The sequence below is a fragment of the Cygnus olor genome, chromosome 1, assembly GCF_009769625.2.
Source record: "Cygnus olor isolate bCygOlo1 chromosome 1, bCygOlo1.pri.v2, whole genome shotgun sequence".
Classification (NCBI taxonomy): domain Eukaryota; kingdom Metazoa; phylum Chordata; class Aves; order Anseriformes; family Anatidae; genus Cygnus; species Cygnus olor.
Genome location: NC_049169.1, coordinates 206,211,554 through 206,229,866, shown reverse-complemented (window position 1 = coordinate 206,229,866; position 18,313 = coordinate 206,211,554). Strand labels below are relative to the sequence as shown.

Below are 18,313 nucleotides of genomic sequence, written 5' to 3'. Positions count from 1 at the left end.
CAAAAATTAAAGATCCTTCTTTAGCAAAATTCGGAGGTTTTAAGCCGGGATCATGTTTCTCACTTCTTCGTTTCAAATCCCCAGCCCTGGCAGTGCTGAAGTTTGTCTCACCTGCAGAACTGAATTCCCAATTCCCCCAGCCTCAAACTGGCATTTTGCTTTGCTGAGGCCAAGCCTGACATGGCAAAGGCCTATCACACGGAGCGGAAAAAATGAACAAAATGGAAAAAATAAAGAAAAGCTTTCAGCCCAGCAACTTCCCCTGCCCAGAGCTATAAAAATGAACTATGCAGAGGCCTCGGGGAATGGAGCCTGAGAGCAGACTGCTCATGGCTGGAGGTTCCGCCACCAGGTTCAGCTGGAAAATCACCACCCAGACGAAGGGGTTTTCCCAAGGTTTTCCCCCAAAGGGCTGGGTGCAGCTGGGTCCTGAGCACAGCTTTCTGCTGTCTTCCCCTTGGCAGAGAGCTCACCAACTGATGGCGGTTCCCAAAGTCAAACCTGCAAATCTCAGGCAAACGTCAGGCTGAGCAAACTTTGGTCATTGGTACGGGGCGTTTCAAAGCACCAAAGAACCTGACTGTGCCTTCCCAGCATAAACTCTTGAAGAAACCAGCAAGCACACAGCTCGGGACCTGCCCCAGCTTTGGGATTACAGCACCATTGGGCCATAAACCCAACACTCAAGAAACTCGGGCACGGGGCTGCTCTTTTGCAGCTTCCTCGGAGAATCCCCATAAGACTGCCCATCCTACAGTAAACGGGTCCTGGCTCTCTGCTCCCCAGACTGTGGGGTTTTGCCTGATTTTTTTTTGGCTCTATCCCATGTCAGGGGATGCATCACAGGATTTCTTAGCCTCTGCAGCAATTGGGGGCTGGTCTGGGTGCTCAGCCCTTGCTGCTGCCTTGTCCTGCTCAGCAACTCGGGGGGGGCTGGATCGGACCCTGTCCCTACACACCTGGAAAACTGGGGGCAGGAGGTATATGGGAACAGGACCCACTGCTATAATACACGAAGGACTGGAAATAGGGCTGAGGGTAATTCTGGACCGAGCCCACAAAAGCAATGGGGTTACAAGGGGTTGTACCCGGGGAGGGGATGCAGGGCAGCAGATGGGGGTGCGAAGCCGGCTGGACACCTCCCCATTTTCCCCCATAAGGGAAAAAAAAAAAAAGAGAAGGGGGGTCTGCCAGTCGCCCAGCCGAGCACAAGTCCTGCCTCCTGCCTCCTTCCTCCTCCTCCTCCTCCCAGATGTTCCCTTGTGTGCAGCCATCTGTTGAGCTCCCTCCTCCCTCCTCCTGCGGGGAAAGGGGCAGCCCGCCTGCCCGGCCAGCTGCACGCCTTGGAGGAGGAGGAGAAGAAGGAGGAGGAGGAGGGAGGAGGAGGAGGAGGAGGAGGAGAAGGAGGAGGGAGGAAGGGGACACCCGGCCCCCAGGCTTTGCTCTTGCCGGCTGCCGGCGGCGCCCGCTCCCCGCCGTGGGAACCGGCGCTGCGTGGCCGTGGGAAGCAGCCCCGGGGTGGGAACCGACCCCGGCCCCGGTGAGTGTCCCCCCACCCCCCTCCTCACGACCCCCCCACGACCCCCCCAATCCCCTCCCCACGCCTACAGGCAGCCGACAAAGCAGCAGCCCCCTCCCCATCCCCAATTCCCCGTTCTGGGGAAGGGGGAGCTCGCTGAATGGGGGGGTCGGGGGGGTGCTGAGCCTCCCCGGGGATGCTCAGGGCCGAGCTGGGGAGGGGTCTGCTGGACCCCCCCCCGACCTCCGAGCGAGGAAACTTTTGGGGTGCCACGACTTTTTGCCCCGCGTGGGACCTCAGCCTCTCCAAAAAGCAGCGGGCGTGCGGAGATGGGGTGTTTGGGGAGGGGAAGCACTGAGCTCCGGCGGGGAGGGAAACCACTTTCCCCCCACCCCTGGCATCCCAAAAAGGGGGGATTTGGGGTACGGAGCCTCGTCCGAGCCCCCCCGAGCCCTGCCCGTTCCCTCCCTGCGGGCTGCAGCCGGGGCAGGACGCGCGGCTCCGGCCGGGTTGGGGTTTTATTTTTATTTATTTTTTTTTCCCCTTCTCCTTCCCCGTGCAATGGTGGCTGCGGAGCAATCGGGCTTGCCACGGCTGCAAAGTAATCCGAGCAGCAGCTGGAGGCTCCGCACCGCCTCCCGTGCCCAGCTTCAGGGCTTTGATTTCACACAGGGCTCCCTGTCTGCCTTCCTCCCTCCCCTCTCCAGCGGGGAGCCTTTGGGGTTTTTTTTTTTTTTTTTTTTTTTTTTTTGGTGTTTTTTTTGGTTCCCCCCCCCCCCCCCCCATCTCGGGTTCTCGTGCTGTAGGAGCTCGTAGGGTTTCGCTGCTCACCCAGAAGGTAAGGGGAGAAAAATCGGGGGGCAGCTTGGGAGGAAGGCAAAGCTTAAAAGAGGGGGGTTTGGGATGGGGCGAGGAGGTGCAGGGGGGCTCAGATAAGGGCAAGGCAAAGCTCCCCGCCCGGAATTTCCCCTGTCTCTAAGTGGATTAAGCTGGAGGGGAAGGTGTGTTTGGGGGGGGGGGGGGGGGAAGGGAGAGGAAGCAGCCCAGGATTTATTTGTTTGTCGGGTTCTCTTCTTGGGAAAAAAAAAAAAAAAAAAAAGCCTCTGGTTGTGACTTTTGAAGCAGGAGGTCAGAAAGCATGGGGTTCCCCTGCTAACGCGCGCACACACCCTGTAAACTTTTAAGCAGCTCCATGGAAACTTCTTATTAATGCCAGAGGCATTAAAAGCCCCGGAGCCCGGCAGATTTATTAGGGCAGTCACCCACAACACGTGTCGGCCCTCTCCAGACAAAAGGAAACTTCGCTCCTCCGCCGGGGATGAGCGGGGAGCCCGAGCGGGGAGCAGCGAGGATGGAGAGAGGGGTCGAGGACGGAGAAAAGGGTCAAGACGTTGGGAAGTGGCCTTGCAGCCGTTCCTCATCACGGTTAGTTTGTGGGGCAAAGCCCCAACACAATTTAATTGAAGGTGTTTGAGCCCCAGAGCAGTGAGAGCCCCGCGAGAGCCGAGCCGAGCAGCGTTGGTGGCGGCGGCTCGGAGCTGAAAGATTTCCCCGGGTGCCTGCCGTGCTAAATCAGCTGCCGTGAGCCTGAATAAGCGCATTCACTGGAGTTACAGTGGGAAACTTGTCTCTCGCGGACACTGTGCTATTGCTCTGCGGAAAGCAGCCGGTGCCCGTGGCTGAAATCTTGCATTGAGCGCCGCTCCGGAGCCCGGCTGGAGGCGCGCGGGGCGTTATTGCGGCGGTAGCGAGCACTGGCGTGGTGGAAAGGCAGATTTAGAGCAACGCCTCGGTGGTTTTCCTGGGAATAAGGAGAGGCTGAGAGGACTGGAGGGAGCCCGGTACGTCCCCAGGAGGATTCGCAGAGTTAAACTCGGTTGGTCGCTCCAGGGAGCAAAAGCAAAGGCAAAGTGGGTCGTGGCCACCACTATGCCATCCACACACCAGCCTCCACTGCATTTATAGACCCTGGGAGCCAGTCCCAGCCCCGGAGAGGCCACGGGACACGGGAGGTGCTTGCTCACACGTGGTTTATAAACGAGGCCCCGAGCTCAACCACCGCCAGTCTCCAGTCCCGGAGGCAGCTGGTGCGCGGGGTGAGCGGCTCGGGGCAGGTCGGGTGCTGTGGGAGACACCCCGCTGGGAAGGAATCGGGGGGCTTTGCTCCAAGAGGCAGAGGGGAGCGATGGCAAAATGCCTGGGGGGGACGAGGATGTGACCAACACCCCCGGGGGACCTTCATTTTCTGGAGGGGGAAAGGCTGCGAGGGGTCTGCAGCACCCCTCTTTTTCCAGCTTGGCTCCGAAGAAAGAAAAAAAAAAAAAAAAAAAAAAACAGCATTGAAAGGATGGGAGGAAATAGGAAGAAAAGAGTTGTAAAACAAAGCAAAAATGTAAAAGCTTTTGTCTTTTTTTTGCTAATAGAGGAAGAAGCATCCCGTGGTCTCCCAGCCCTGCAGCCAGCAGCAGCGTGTGCCACCCCGGCGCGAGACGGAGCTGGGAAAAGGAGGTGAGGCCCCGGCTTCGGAGGTTTACACTTTTCCCTCCATCCCTAAGTGCTTTTTTTTTTTTTTTTCCTTCTTTCCCTCTCTTCTCCCTCCTCCCTGCCCGGTTGGTGGGGACAAGCAGAGGCTGGAGGGGGGGATTTAAGACAAGGCATCCTTGTCCGCAGCCCTCCTGACCCCCGGCGCCCCCGGGGAGTGGGCACGCAGCAGCCGCAGGGCCGGCAGCCTGGCAGGGTATCAAAAGAAACTTCCGAAATGAGCGAACGTGGAGATGTTGGGGGCCGGGAAGAGATAAAGGCTGGCTCGAGCAAGCCCTTTCTTGTATCAAAACTTGGCACCTGGACCCGTCGTGGCAAACGGATGAGCAGGCACGGCTCAGCGCCATTCATTACAGGGGAAGCCTTGAGATTTCTCATTCCTGCTGCAATTTATTTATTTATTTATTTTATTATTATTATTATTTTTTAATTTCCTGGAAGCTGCGCAGCAAGGAGGGTGGGGGGAAGGAAAATGCGTGCTCTGGGAATCACCCTGGCCTCCCCCTGCTCGTGAAAGGCTGCAAGAGATTAACCGAACCTGGCTGCCGCAGCGCGGGACATTCCTGCCTAGCATTAACCAGGCTCCCAACCCGCCTGTTGGAGCAGTGGCAAACTGGAAAAAAAAAAAAAAAAAGAAAAAAAAAAAAGCACTTTATCTCCTCTGCAGCCGAGCAGAGGGACATGTGCTCTGTGTAATAGCTGAGTGCTGGCATCCGTGGGGTCTCTTTTCCTTGCCCTTTTCCCCCCTGCCTGCTTCTTTTTTGCTATCTGTGATGCTGACTGGTCGCCTTCCCCTGTTTGATGCCCGGCGTGTGATGGGTGGGAGAGGGGAGCAGAGTTGGTTTTTAGGGGTGAGGGAAAGTCCTGCTGGAGGAAGAGGGGTCCCCACTCGTGGGACAAAAGTGGGGGTCCTCATAGGGGCAGGAGCCAGCAGGTGACTTGGAGATGAAGGGCCCTGATTCCTCTCTGTCAGGAATCACCGTAGATCCTTGAGGGTTTTTTTTTTTCTCAAAGGTGAGCTGCAGGGGAAAGAAATAAGACTTTCTAATTTGACTTTGAATACGAGATCATCAGGAAAGAATTCAGACTTAAAAGCAAAGCCCCGCTGTGGCACACGGGTCAGGCAGCTGTGATTCCACACCCCCACCACGTCCGAAGCTCTCCAGGGGGGGCAGGATGCAAGCCCAGCCCCAAAATCACCTCTTTGTTCCCAAAACCTCCCCTAACCTGGGAACACGGGGAGGTTTCCCACACCAGGATGGAGGAGGCAGTTCCTCCAAAGCCCTTTGATACGGGTGCAAAGGCTCAGTTCCCACCAAGGTGTGGTGCCTCTACCCAGGAGCAGCCTCTTTGTAGGACATCTCCAGCTCATGGGACCGCAGGAATATGGGGTAGCTTTGAACGTGGCTGGGTTTGTGCTCTGGGTGGAAGCATTGCTCAGCAAAATCAGGTCAAATTAAGTTAGGATTTGGCTTAAGGCAGGGTTAAATGGTAAACGCTGGGTGGTTTTGTGCAGCCTGGGTGACGTGGGTCATCATGGCATGGCAGAGGGGTCACTGAGTAATGGGACAGGAATGGGGATGGAACAGAGCCGGGTCATGGGGCAGAGCCCCCTGGAGAGGCAGGCTGGCTGCTGGCAGCCACAGAGGAGACGTTGAGACACCAAGATCGATGGTTTGAGAGGCTCTTAGATGTTCCTCCACCGCACCGATGTCCCCGGGTGTTCTGTCCCCCAGCCTGGCTGCCCTTTTTGTAGAAGTCAAGGCAGGGCCGGTGTCCTGGACACACCAGGATGTGGCACACGAGGACAGTGGTGGCATTTGGCTGGGCCAGCTGTGGCCATGGCAGCACGGTGGTGATGTCCAGGAGGGTCCCCATGGGGTGAGATGGGGGCAATCTCAGCTCGTGCTCCAGTCCCCGTTAAAGGAAGGGGTTTGAACCTTGGCGGGGTGACTCCAGGTTCACCTCTCGGTCCTGGGGTTGGGCGTCCTTAAGGCTTCAGGAGGGAAACTGAGGCACACGGGGGGGAATTTATGGCAATGTCAGCAGTAGGTCCTGCATGGGACACGGCTCTCCCAACCTCCGATAGATGCCTCCATCAGGGCAATGGTGCTTTAGTGCCTCTTTCTGCTCTGCGCCAGCTCGGTTGGCACTGGGGTTGGCAACCTCGGGCTGAGATATCGGCATGAACCCCTAACACAAGTGCACGGAGAGCCACCAACCACCGTCACCTTCCTTTCCCACACCACCCATGAGATTTTGAAGGATCCAGGGAGAGGAGGCAGAGAGCTAAGGAGACACCACAACACCACTTTACGGGGACAGTTGAGCAGCATCTGGGGTAGGAACTGTGGTGGGGAGGATGCCCTGCTCCTGGAGCCTTTGTCAGCCTTACCCAGACCCCCTTCCTCTCCCCAGATCCCTTTCCAAATCTTGCAGGAGACCTGCTGGGCGTAGCAAATATCTCACATCCTCCCAAAGCCCCCAGTGATGCTCTGCAGGGTGGCCACCACGCCGAGCGGCCCATTGTGCGCAGCGGTCACGTTGCAAGAATTATTTGGGGGCAGGGGGGGATGCCAAGAGAGGAATGAGACAGGAGCCTCCAGCTGTGCTGCTTGCAACAATAACGGCCAGGATTGTATTTATTATCTCCTCCGTGGAGGGTCTGCAGCTGCACGCTGACAGCCACGGGTGGCGAAGGGGCCTGGAGCTTATTTTGCAGGGGAAAATAAAATAATAATAATAATAAAAAAAAAGCCCACAAAGAAGTCCTGGGCTGGCCAAGGCATCACCAAAGGGCATCCAGCCTAATGTTGCCTCCCTGATTTGCTCTCCCTTATTGAAGCCAGCAGGCCTGGGAGGGTGGTGAGGAGATGGGAGGTTGGCAGCTGCTGCTTTTCAGGGAGCTAAAGCTGCACGGGGTCCTCTTAAAACCCTCCCGTTGAGGCTGCAGGCTCTGCCCCCGGTGGATTTCTTTTCCCTGGGCTTTTCACTTGATTTTGGCCAGCAACCGAGGCGTGCCATTGGAGGAAAGCTCTTGCATCTGGATGGCTGTTTTGCAGCCTCAAGGAGAAAGCCCTCTGAGATGCAGGAGGATAAGGGTGAGCTACCTGCTGTGGGTGCACAACATGGCCAAGCAGCTCCGGGAACAGTTAAGAGCAAGGAGTGTAGGAGGCTTTCTCTCCCCGTGCTGTACCTCTTAACATTTCTCCCTGGTCTGGTGCATGGGGTGCATCCCAGAGCGCATTCCTCTCGGATTATATCATGCCTCCAGAAGCTGGAGTGTTATAAAGGAGTATGGACACAGCAGGGGCTGGTAGTGGGACCGGGTGAGGCTGGGAGTCAGGTGTGGGAGAGCATTGTAAAGGGCTGAGGCTGGAGGAGCAGCATGCTGGGATCCTTTTAGCTTTCGATAATTGGCTAGCCAAAAAAAATAAGAGCCTTCGTTAAAGCATAAAATGCCCCAAAAAAAGGTGTTTCATGCTTTAAAAATTCACATCAGCTTGTTGGTTTATTTGCTCTGATGTCCTGACACCAGAAATGGCAGGACAGGAAGGGAAAGGATGTTCCCTGAAAACCCTGAAATCCTGCATTTTTCTTGGGTACCCCATCTGAGCCCGCACACCCTAAGATGCTGGGAAGCGCTGTGCTGCTGCTGGTGCTCCCACTTTCCACAGACTGGCCCATGCCAAAGTGGAAATGCTCCAAAAGCTGAGCAGTCCTGGGGCTGGCGTGATCAGGAGGCAATGGTGAGACCACGATGCTCTTGTGTGTGTAGCCAGGGCTTCTTGCTTCAGAAACGCCTCCTCCGGGCACAAGCACAGCTCTGCGGGAGGCTGCTGGGCAAAATCAATTTCAAAAGGCCACAGGAGACTTTTTCTCCCCACCAAGGGGAGCGGTTATAACCTGAGAGAGGTTACGGCTGAGACGGAAGGCGGATTTGGGGTAAAAACCCTGGGGTTTGATTGCAAATGTGCTGGAGTTTGCAACGACCTCTTGCACAGATGCTGCCTGGCTGCCCCCATCGGGGTGAAATCCCCGGGAGCTCCCGTGACGCAGCTTTTGGAGGCACGCTGCTCCCGGCCCTATTTCGGCTGGGGATGGATGTAAATCAGCTGGAAGGCGCCCCATGGGCTGGCGAACCTGCCTGTGCAGGTTTCCCCTTGTGGGAGCCAAAAATACCCCGCACCGCACCTCGGTTTCCTCCTGGGGTTGCCGAAGTGGAATAAACTGTTAGTGGTTTAAGCCCTGGGATGATAAATCACCCCTGGCCTCTTGCAGAGCAGATGGGATTTGTGACATAAACAGTTGGAGTGAAGATTATTTTAACAAGGCTCTCAATTTATTTTGTGAAAAAAGGAGATGCATCTAACTTTAAAAAAGAGAAGGTGTTTGAGCAGAGCAAGGGATGTCGCTGAAACCAGCGACAACAAACCCGTGGTGTGATGCTGCTGTGGGGTTTGGAGGTGCTTGGCTTCCTCCTGACCATCCCCACATGTCTTCTGGTGGGCTGAGGAGGGGCTGCTTGCTTTTGGCTTTGGGCTTGCAAAGCACTTCTGACGTTTAAAGGTTTGTCTGGCTTTGTTCTTGCTCATCTTACCCGTCCCATCACCTTTGATGCCTATAAAAATCACCCCGGAGATGGATGGAGAGCAGTTGTGGGATGCTGGTTAATCGTTGACTTTCTGGCTCAGCTGCTGCTCCGTGCTTGCAGCTGACAAAAATGAATGGAAATTAGGGAGCTCTGGGGGAAAACAAGGAGTGGGGTCTTGGTTTTCCCTTCCTTGGCCCTTCTGGCTTGCCTTACCCCCAATTCCCTGCTTTTTGGTGAGATCCGAGTCTTGCAACGATAGACTTGATGATGTGGTTATTTCCATCCCTAAAATATAGGCCTATTGCCTACAATTGTCTCATAGCCTGGATTCCCAACACCACTGGGTTAATTACTTGCTAATGACTCCCCCTTGGCAGTGGGGCTGTTGACTGGGTGCAGACGAGGTGGGCTTATATCCGATATTAGAAATCATTAAAGTGAAAAGGAATTCATAACTTTTTTTTTCCCTTCTCCTGTATTTAATCCCGATTTTCCCAAATGAGCAGGAAGACAACAAAAACCATCTGTGGGATGATTTCAGCTCCTCTTCATGCCCTCGGTGCCTCTTTAGCCGGAGCCACAAGGGCAAATTCAGCTGTCCCAGGGGCTGAGTGCCACCCAGCCCCGTGCTGGCACACACGGCTGGGGAAATACGGTGAGGTTAAGGTGGAGACAGGGTCGCACACCCCCTTCTTTATGTCCTGGTGGGAAATTTGGGATGGCCCAGCTATTTCAGCAGCTTTGCACTTCGCGTCGATAAAACCATCTCTGATAACGTATCACCCAAAAGCAATTCAAGCAACGGCTCCTGACGGAGGGGTCTGTTAAATCGGGCTGAATTTAGACGTGCCAAGAGACAAGCCCCCATCCTGCTGTCACCAACACCTACAGTAATTCCATGAACTCCCCAAACCCACCTAGGAACACCATCAACTCCCCAAACCCACGCAGGATCAAACCTCATGAACAGATACATTGGATCTCACTAACTCTCCTCTTCCTAAGCCTAGGAAGACACAAGTGCAAAACCAGGACCCCAAAGCAGCTAAAAACAAAAATTCTCCATCTACAGGTCCCATCTACACCAAAACTCCTCCCTAAGGAAGCACGGATTGGTTTAATGAGCTTTGCAGAGCGGGCACACACAGCTCTTTGCATATGGGGACTGCTTCAGGGAAGAGCAGAAGTCCTTTACTTTCATGGGTTCATGAGGAAAAAAAAAAAGAGAAAAGTTGTCAGCAGCAGTTTCTTTATCATGGGAGGAGTGTGTGATGTGAGACAAGGGATTAATGGTCTCGTAGGCTGGTTGGAACCAGTTTTGTTGTGTGCTCACACTGGTGTTTGGGATCCAGAGACCTGGCTGTGATTGCAGCTGCGGCGTCACTCGGGCTCGGCCCGCTGGAGCCCAAACCGGAGAATTGCGGCTGTTACTGGTGCTGCGCCCCACCTGATCGTCATTCTTGTTTGACACAATAATGAAGGAAAACAATTAAAAAAAAAAAAGCCCTCTGAAGGAGTTCTGTTTTTTGAGAAACGGCTCAGGAGCATCCTGGCACTGCGGAGCTGCTGTCCCAGCTGCGTCTCAGAGCCTCCCAAGTATTTATAGAGAAAGAGCCAACTTTCTCTCTGTTTTTTATTTTTTTTTCCCTCCTTTTCTTTAGCAGTCTGGAGGATTTATGGCTTCTATCATATCCCATGCAGCTCGCTACATTTTCCAATAGTGTTCCCTTTCCCCTGCCCCCCATTAAAGGCAGCCAAGTGGGCCTCATGGGCCTTCCTATGAAGATTTTGCCTTTTGTTCATTTGGCTGACGCAGGAGGCAGAAGAGAATCCCCAAAACTTCTCCCTCGATGAAATATTGCTGCTTGCACAACTCCTCCACCCTTTGCTAAAGCAGTCACTTTATTTGCAGGAGCGGGACTCCTGCCCTTCCACTTTGCCTCTTGTCCTTAAAGGTTGCTGTATTTGCTCTTAAGCCAGAATGCTCCAGTTTAAGCAGCAAATTGACAAAAAAAAAAAAAAAAAAGGAAATTCTACCCACATCTGTGCACTGTGCCTTAGACAGAAAGGAATTCATGTCATCCCAAATCTGCTCTGTTTTTGGGCCACCAGGGAGAAGACGTCTTCTCCCCATCCGTGTAATCCTGCAGCTGGGCAGGAAAATTTGCTGGAAAACTAACCTCCAATGGGGAAAAAAGGTTAGTTTTTGTTGGATGGGTGAGCATGGGTCTTGTCTTCGGTGGGTTTCACCCCATTCTGGAGCAATTTCTTTCTCTTCACCCTATTGTACAGACAACCTGGGGTGTCTGCTCTACTTGAAGATCACCTGCATCTCCTCATCCCCCATGAGAGGATGAGTCCCTGAGCAGCAGGCTTCTATCGAGGGTTTGATGTGACTGCAGATCCCTCCTGGGTGGGAAGCAGGTTTCTTTGGGAGGTTTAGATTGAATATCAGGAAGAATTTCTCCACGGAAAAGGTCCTTAGGGATTGGAACGGGCTGCCCAGGGCCGTGGTGGGGTCACCGTCCCTGGAGGCATTTAAGAGACGTGTGGACGTGGTGCTTAGGGACATGGACTTGGTAGTGTTGGGTGATGGTTGGGGTCTTTTCCATCCTAAATGATTCTCTGGTTCCACGAGGCGGCAAAGTCTCAGCTGTGGATCACTGGAGCAGCGAGAAAAGGGTTTAAGGAATAGGGGAGGGAGGAAAACGAGTGCAGTGGGAAGTGGAACTTTGCAACACCACCACAGCAGGGCTTTCCCCTCCCGCACCCCAGACCTGGGTTTCCTCTGTGATCTGTTTTTAAAATCAGAGTGACTTTTCAGGGGGTTTTTTGGCAGGAGAATCTCAGTGCGAGTTTTCCGCCCGGGTCCTGCCAAGGGATGAGCAGAGCAGGGAGGACGGGTTGGGGCATCTGCAAACTCAGGTGTGGGGAATTGGGATTTGGGGAAGATGCCGGACACCCTGCAGGGAGACCATGAGAGCCACAGAAAAGAAAAAGTCACTGAGGAAGGCAGGGAAAAACAAACCAAGGGGTGGTTGTCTTCTCCTGGTGGCTTTCCCTGCTCTCGATCACCGTCCCAGGCGCTGGGGCTGGAGATTTCTGGGCTGTGGTGTTGCCTCCGGGTGAACGTCCCCAGTGCTGTAGGAAGGATAACTCGTTTTTCTTTCGCGAGGGGATACCTTGGCTTCCTGCCTTTATCAACAGAGCAGCTCGTAGGCAGCCGTCCAAAGGCAATTTGATGCGGTTTCAAATACACACTGTACGCAGATGAACTGTAAATGCCTGTGGCATGTTTCCTGCCCCGTTTCAAAGAGCTATATCGATTGCTCCATGCGGCAATAAAGCATGCCCATACCTGACTAAGCTCTTCCTTGATTATCTGGCAATACAAGAGTCTCTTCCTTGGACTGGAAGGTGACCAGCACCTTAATTTCTCCTATCTTTTAGGAGAACTGGCCAAGTGGCTTGTTAGCCGAGGAGTGTTTCGTGCTGCTCCATAAGGGACTGTTTAACTGGTAGCAATGGATCGCATCTCATCTGCAAAGCAATCCCAAAGCCAATAAGGGAGATCTTGGGGCGCTGGTGCCAGGAGGGAAGAGGCAATAGCTGCCACATAAGCGCCTGCTGGGGTCTGGTCCAGCTCCCACCAAAGCCAACGGGATGCCAGGAGGAACCGAGCTGGGGTTTCACAGGAGGAGTTAGGAGGCATTTTCGCTGTTGAGACCTCAAGTGGGAGGGATGTGAGCGATGAGCCACCAGGAGACTGAGGTGACACTGGTGCAGGTGCTTCCCTGTAGATGAAACGTTTATCATTTGGGGGTTTTTAGTTTCCAAAGGACTCCCCACTGCTCTCGTTTCCCTTGGTAATGGAACATTTCAGTGTGTTTCAAAAAAATAAAATAAAAATCAGCTTTTAGTTTAGGAGTGGCTACAAAATGGAGCAAGTTGTGGTCTGCATGCACAGAAACAGAGGGTGGATCAGCCTTGATGTCATTAAGAAAGGGATATCTGGATGTGTGTCTGCAGAAAGCAGCCCTGTCCCCTGCATCCCCTCTGCAGACACGTGTGTTTTCTCAAGAAACCATTGAGATGGGCTGAGACTAGGGCTCATCTTACAGGTTTTTTTTGTTGTTTCTGCAGAATAATGTAACCCAGAGGATCGCGTGTTGGCCTTTAGCAGTGCTCTGTTTGCAGGCTTTTTGGTCAGAGTCCCAAACTCTGTTTTCAGGAGGTCTGGGAGTTGCTCCCAGACAAGTCATACCAGTGATCAGGGCGATATTTTTGCAAAGGCATTTTTCCTTTTGCACTTCTTTTGCCCGTTGGCAAGTCAGCCTTGGTGGGTCTCCTGGGAAGGAGCAAGGGGCCAGGATGACCATGCTGAAAGGGGAGAGAAATTGCTGCCAAGAGGAGGTAAAAGGAGGTGTCAGCTGCTGGGAAATGGTCCTGGGAAGGTGCAAGGGCTGTGAGGAAGGGGAAGTGGGATAGGTGATACTGCAGGGATGTTAATAAAGTGTTTTTAAACAGAGGTGGGAAAGGTGAGAATAGAGACCAGGGGGCTGAGATGGGGATGGGAACATGAGTTTAAAGGGGATTTTTTTTTGCCAAATGAGTGCTTGGCATGTGAGTCTGTGTTTATCAGCAGCATAGCCAAAGAGCAGTGCTGTTGGATCTGCTTGCCTGCTTTGGTGGGAGTTGGTTTTTTTTGTAGCCAGCCTCCCAGAGACCTGATTTGTAAGGCGTGAGGAGCCACCACCCGTGGCTGTAAGGGGGACCAGATCAGCCCTCTTCAGCGACGGAGGGGCAGAAATGTCTCAGAGAAAGGTCAAAATCAGAGGGGTGGAGAGAGCTCCTCGCTTGCTGGCAGCATTAATCAGGGAGAATACTTAATGTAATTAGCAAAGAGTCCCCAGGGAGTCTACATGAAACAAATTGGCTCTCCCCACTCGATGCCTTTGAGGGAGCAGTGGCCTTCGTCTGTCCTGCCTGCCACCATCCAGCGGTGTTTGTCTTGGAGGATGTTCTGATGATGCCATTGTCTCTGTCATCTACAGGAAATTTGAACAGAGTTTTGGTTTTTCCCTGGTCTGATAAGGGTTTGGGGGGATGCCTAAAGTTCTCACTGAATGCGCGACCTCAATGATTTCTTCTACCTGGTTTCTTTCAACCTGGTTACTCTTGAACCCGGTGCTCCCAAAACGCACGTGGATGCCCTGACTTCTGGGTGGGACATGGTGAGATCTGGGTGCTGAAGTCCTCTGGGCTGTAAAAAGACTCAGTATTCGAGCTGCCATTTAGCCTCACATCGAAGGGTCCAGTTGAAAGGATGCACGTTGTGTAGATTTTGCTTGAAGGCAACCTATTGCTCTTACAGCGAATTTCCAGTTGTACGTTAACTTGGTTATACCTGCAAAGGCTGTTGACCCATTTTTTTTCCTCCATTAAGTTCCCACTGGGGTTCATAACATGAGAAACACGGTGTTTGGGGCATCCATGCTACTTAAGGGTATACTTAGTCTTTCTCTTTGTGAAGACAGAACTCAAACCATTATGTACCTTCAGTAGAGTAAAGGCAATTAAATCTACTTTCTTGTTTTCCAGGTCAACAATGCAGTTCACAGCCTGGTTCAACCTGCTGCTGCTCCTTCCCTGTTTTGGTACCACCAAAACCTGCTTCCCCGGCTGCCACTGTGAAGTGGAAAGCTTTGGTCTCTTCGACAGCTTTAGCCTGACCAAAGTGGATTGCAGCGGCATAGGCTCACACATCGTTCCCGTCCCAATCCCTCTGGATACCTCCTACTTGGATCTGTCTTCAAACAAACTGGAAACAATCAATGAATCGATGCTTACTGGCCCTGGATACACCACCCTGGTGAGCCTTGACCTGAGCTACAATAAAATTGCCAAGATTTCCTCCACAACCTTCTCCAGGCTTCGCTACCTGGAGTCTTTGGATCTGAGTCATAACTCTCTGGAAGTCCTTCCAGAGGATTGTTTCTCCAGTTCTCCTCTGGGTGACATAGATTTGAGCAATAACAAGCTTTTGGATATAGCAATGGACGTTTTTGCCTCCAAAGGTCAAGGAAAACCCCTGAATGTGGATCTATCCAATAACATGCTCAGCACAATTACGAGGCACCGCGAGAAGAGCATCCCCAACATCCAGAACTTAAATCTTTCTGGAAACAGGCTAACATCTGTGCCAAACCTCCAGGGCATTCCCCTCCGATACTTAAATCTTGATGGGAACCCTCTAGTCAAGATTGAGAAAGGAGACTTCGTGGGGCTGACAGATTTGATTCATTTATCCCTCAGTGGCCTGCGTGGCTTCAAAGAGTTATCCCCGTATGGTTTCAAGGAATTACCAGCCCTCCAAGTTCTGGATTTATCCACCAATCCCGATTTGAGGTCACTGACTGCTGACGTTATCTTTGGCTTGAACTCCCTACAGGAGCTCAACCTCTCTGGGACAGGCATGTCATCCTTGCCAAAGACTGTGCTGAAATATCTGCCCTCCATCAAAAGCATCACCCTGGGGAAGAACATACAGTGTCTTAAGACCATCAAAGAAGGACAATACCACCGACAAATTGGGCCGACCAGAAAAGAGGTCCTCAACTGCCACGACAGCCATGGGGCCGTAGCAGCAGCGCCTTACGTTTTGTGATGAAAGAGGACAAAAAAGGGATGGGGGAGCTGGGGTGGGAGGGTGGGGGGCCGTGGGGTTTGTACAGGTGTCGGACTGAGATGGCTTGCAGTGTGCCTTTTGTAAAACTGTTGATAATTTATATATTTGTACATGCCAAGACTTGATTGTTCGTGGATTTTATACATTCGCCAAACCCAGCCCGCCTCCCCTGCAGGCTCCTGATCGCACCCGGGGTGCTGAGGGCCAGCACGCAGCCCCTTGGCTGGAGAGCAACGCTGTGGGACAATGGGACCGAGCTGCTCTGCGAGTCCCAGGGCAGAACAGTTGCTCTGGAGCAAACCTTCCTGCCCCAGACACGCCTGCAGGAGCACAGCTACGCCTCTCCAGAGTGCACTCCAAAACACCCCAACTCCGTAGCTGTTGGCTTACGACCCCGCGCTTCACCCCCCTTTTTTTAATTATTATCCCCCAAGAAGTGCCTTCTGGATGTTGCCTTCATTAGCAGCACCCTGTTCCCTGCCGTGCACTTTCAGTCTGAAGAAGCATTTCCAGACAAACCTGAACGCAGGGTGCTCCTAATGTGCTGGTTTTTACATGTTGTTTGCATAGACGTGCAATGAACCTGGAGGAAGTAGATAACTCTTCCCACTCTTTTCCCCCTATTTTGCCATCTCGATCCTTTCCATATCAAATTGCTTTAGGTCCAGCCTTGACAGCCTCCTGTCTTTTTAACCTTTTGTTGCTCGGAGATGATGTGCAGCAGAGCAAGAGGAGCGGGGAGAGAGGGGTCCGCCGACACCGCATTGCACCTGGGCACCAGCCTCCCACGAAGCAAATTAACCGAGCTGCAAAGCGATCGTGTAGCCTAGCTTGGGAAGAAAAACAACTCCCTCCTTCCTTTCTGAATGAGCCTAGGAGGAAATTCTGACAAGGATTCTCATCTCCATGACCTTATCGAGCCAAGACGCAGACCCTGAGGACTTCAGAGGAAGCTGTTTCTAGGCTGATGTTCCCCATCTGAACTCAACATCTGCGACTCAGCTGAGCTCATGTCAGGCAATTTCCAGAAAGTGCCAGGGGAAGAACTAACGCTGATGCCTGCAACCCTGGAGCAATTTGACTATTAGAGGAAGGATCTTGGGGTTTATTTTTTTCCAGCATTGTGACTTTTTTTTCTCTTCCCATAGCTCCTTGGCTGTCAGCTGAAACCTGATGAAAAGCCTGGTCCTCAAAGCTTTATTTTTCCTTCACTCTGAGATGCTGGCAAAGCACGGGGGAGCCCCTCTCATCCCACGTCTCATCCACATCCACGTCTTATCCACATCCACGTCTCATCCACATCCACGTCTCATCCACATCCACGTCTCATCCACATCCATGTCTCATCCATGTCCACATCTAATCCATGTCCACATCTCATCCAAGTCCACATCTCACCCACATCCACATCTCATCCATGTCCACGTCTCATCCACATCTCTGGGCCAGGAGAGAGCAGGGGAAGGCAGCACTCAATGCCGGGTGTGAAGCCTTCAACCTACTCAACGGAGCATCTCCCATGGAGGTGTCTGCTCAGAGTCCAGCCCAAATCCCACACACTCTGCCCTGGGGATGGGAAGGGAAATCGTGTAGGGGGTTCTGCTCAGACTGATCTACACCCAGCCTTGCATCAGGGTGACTTTGAAGTGTTGGAAACAGGTTTAGGGGGGTCCATGCAAAGATGATGGGGGCATAAACCCAGCCCACAACCCTCCTTAGGAGTGCTGGGAGGAGCTTGGGCTTCATCCTCACACCCCCAAAGGTCTTGGCAGAAGGAAAATGCGTTGCCCAAAGCTACGGGGGTGGTGGAAAACAGCTGAGCTCATAAAAGCCAGCTGCTGCCAGGGGGGCTGAACCCAGATTCAACGCCTTACTTTGGATACTGAAATCTGTCTCCCACGTTTTCATCCATCTCCTTTTCTGACTGGGGACCTTAGGGTGGGATTTTAACCCTTTCTTTCAGTGCTGGGGGCTTTGTCCCTCTAGTGAGCCTTTGAAAGGCTCAACCAGCCTTCACATTCACAAGAAACACGGTGATTTTCTTAAAAAGGCAACAGAATGGAGACCCACATGGGAATAGCAATGGGGGCAGTGCAAGATGGGGACAGTCTGGGAGGAAGGGGGTGGTTTTTAGTGGCTCTTGCCTTTTTAAGAGAATTATTTTCTGCTGGCAGAAAAACGTAATTAAAAAAAAAAAGTGGTTTAATTTTATAAATCCGTATGTAGATGCAATGTTACGAGGATCATACACTGTTAAAATCACCGTCTTTGCACCACTGTGGTAAATTTAAAACCCAATGTGACAATCCAATTGAAGACTGCAAGATTTCCTGGTGTAATCTCACGCTAGCTGCTAGATAAACAAGTCTTAGCAAAGGCTGGCAAATACCGTCGCTGTATTAGTTTGTTGTTTGTCTTTTTCTTAAAGAACCTCAGCAGCATTGTAAGGCTTTGTGATTAGTCACAATATAATAAAGTGATTTGGAGGAGAATAAACTCAGATCCCTCGGATTTATTGCCTTAGTGCTTGGAGGGCAGTTGGGTCCAAAGTACAGCGCTGCACGTTGCTCCCAGTTCTCGGTGGCATCTCCCTTTGCTCAGCCCTACCAGAATCATGGGTGTTGCTCCTCCAAAATGATGTGTTTTTTGGCTCATTGGGCTCCATTTGCACTAGGACAAAGGCTTGAGGGCTTCACTAGGTCCAGGCAAGCTGACTCGAAGGAATTTATGGACATGGGGCAGCGTCCATAATTGACACAAGAGTATCCAGAGCAAATTTCCCAGTCCAGGATCTGCTCCAAAGGTTGGTGGGAAGGTCTTCATGGATTTAACAAATTTGGGAAATGGGCTGCCATGGGGGCAGCAGGGTTGAAAGGCTGGGTTTGCGGTGCAGGGAATGTCCGTGAGCTGTTTTACAAGTCCCTAGGGGTGGGAAGATGAGCAGTGGCTCGGTGTGCAGAGGTGCTTCGTG

At 52.5% G+C, this 18,313-nt stretch overlaps 1 protein-coding gene across 5 annotated transcripts; it reads left to right on the top strand.

Annotated features, from left to right (window-relative positions):
- Window positions 1–1,385: 1,385 nt before the first annotated feature.
- On the top strand, window positions 1,386–17,838 carry TSKU (tsukushi, small leucine rich proteoglycan). 5 transcript variants are annotated; one of them, XM_040544510.1, is made up of 3 exons: window positions 1,386–1,540; window positions 3,943–4,027; window positions 14,256–17,838. In XM_040544510.1, the coding sequence occupies exon 3, from the start codon at window positions 14,263–14,265 to the stop codon at window positions 15,319–15,321; it is 1,059 nt and encodes a 352-aa protein (XP_040400444.1). In that variant the 5' UTR covers window positions 1,386–1,540; window positions 3,943–4,027; window positions 14,256–14,262; the 3' UTR covers window positions 15,322–17,838. The 5 variants fall into 5 exon arrangements, with proteins under 5 accessions (XP_040400444.1, XP_040400447.1, XP_040400445.1 ...); XM_040544513.1 differs by lacking the exon at window positions 1,386–1,540 and adding an exon at window positions 1,869–2,357; XM_040544511.1 differs by lacking the exon at window positions 1,386–1,540 and adding an exon at window positions 2,627–2,944.
- The last annotated feature ends 475 nt before the right edge of the window (window positions 17,839–18,313 follow it).

Excerpts from the sequence above, each read along its gene's own strand:
- TSKU (XM_040544510.1), top strand. The coding sequence starts at position 14,263 with ATGCAGTTCACAGCCTGGTTCAACCTGCTGCTGCTCCTTCCCTGTTTT.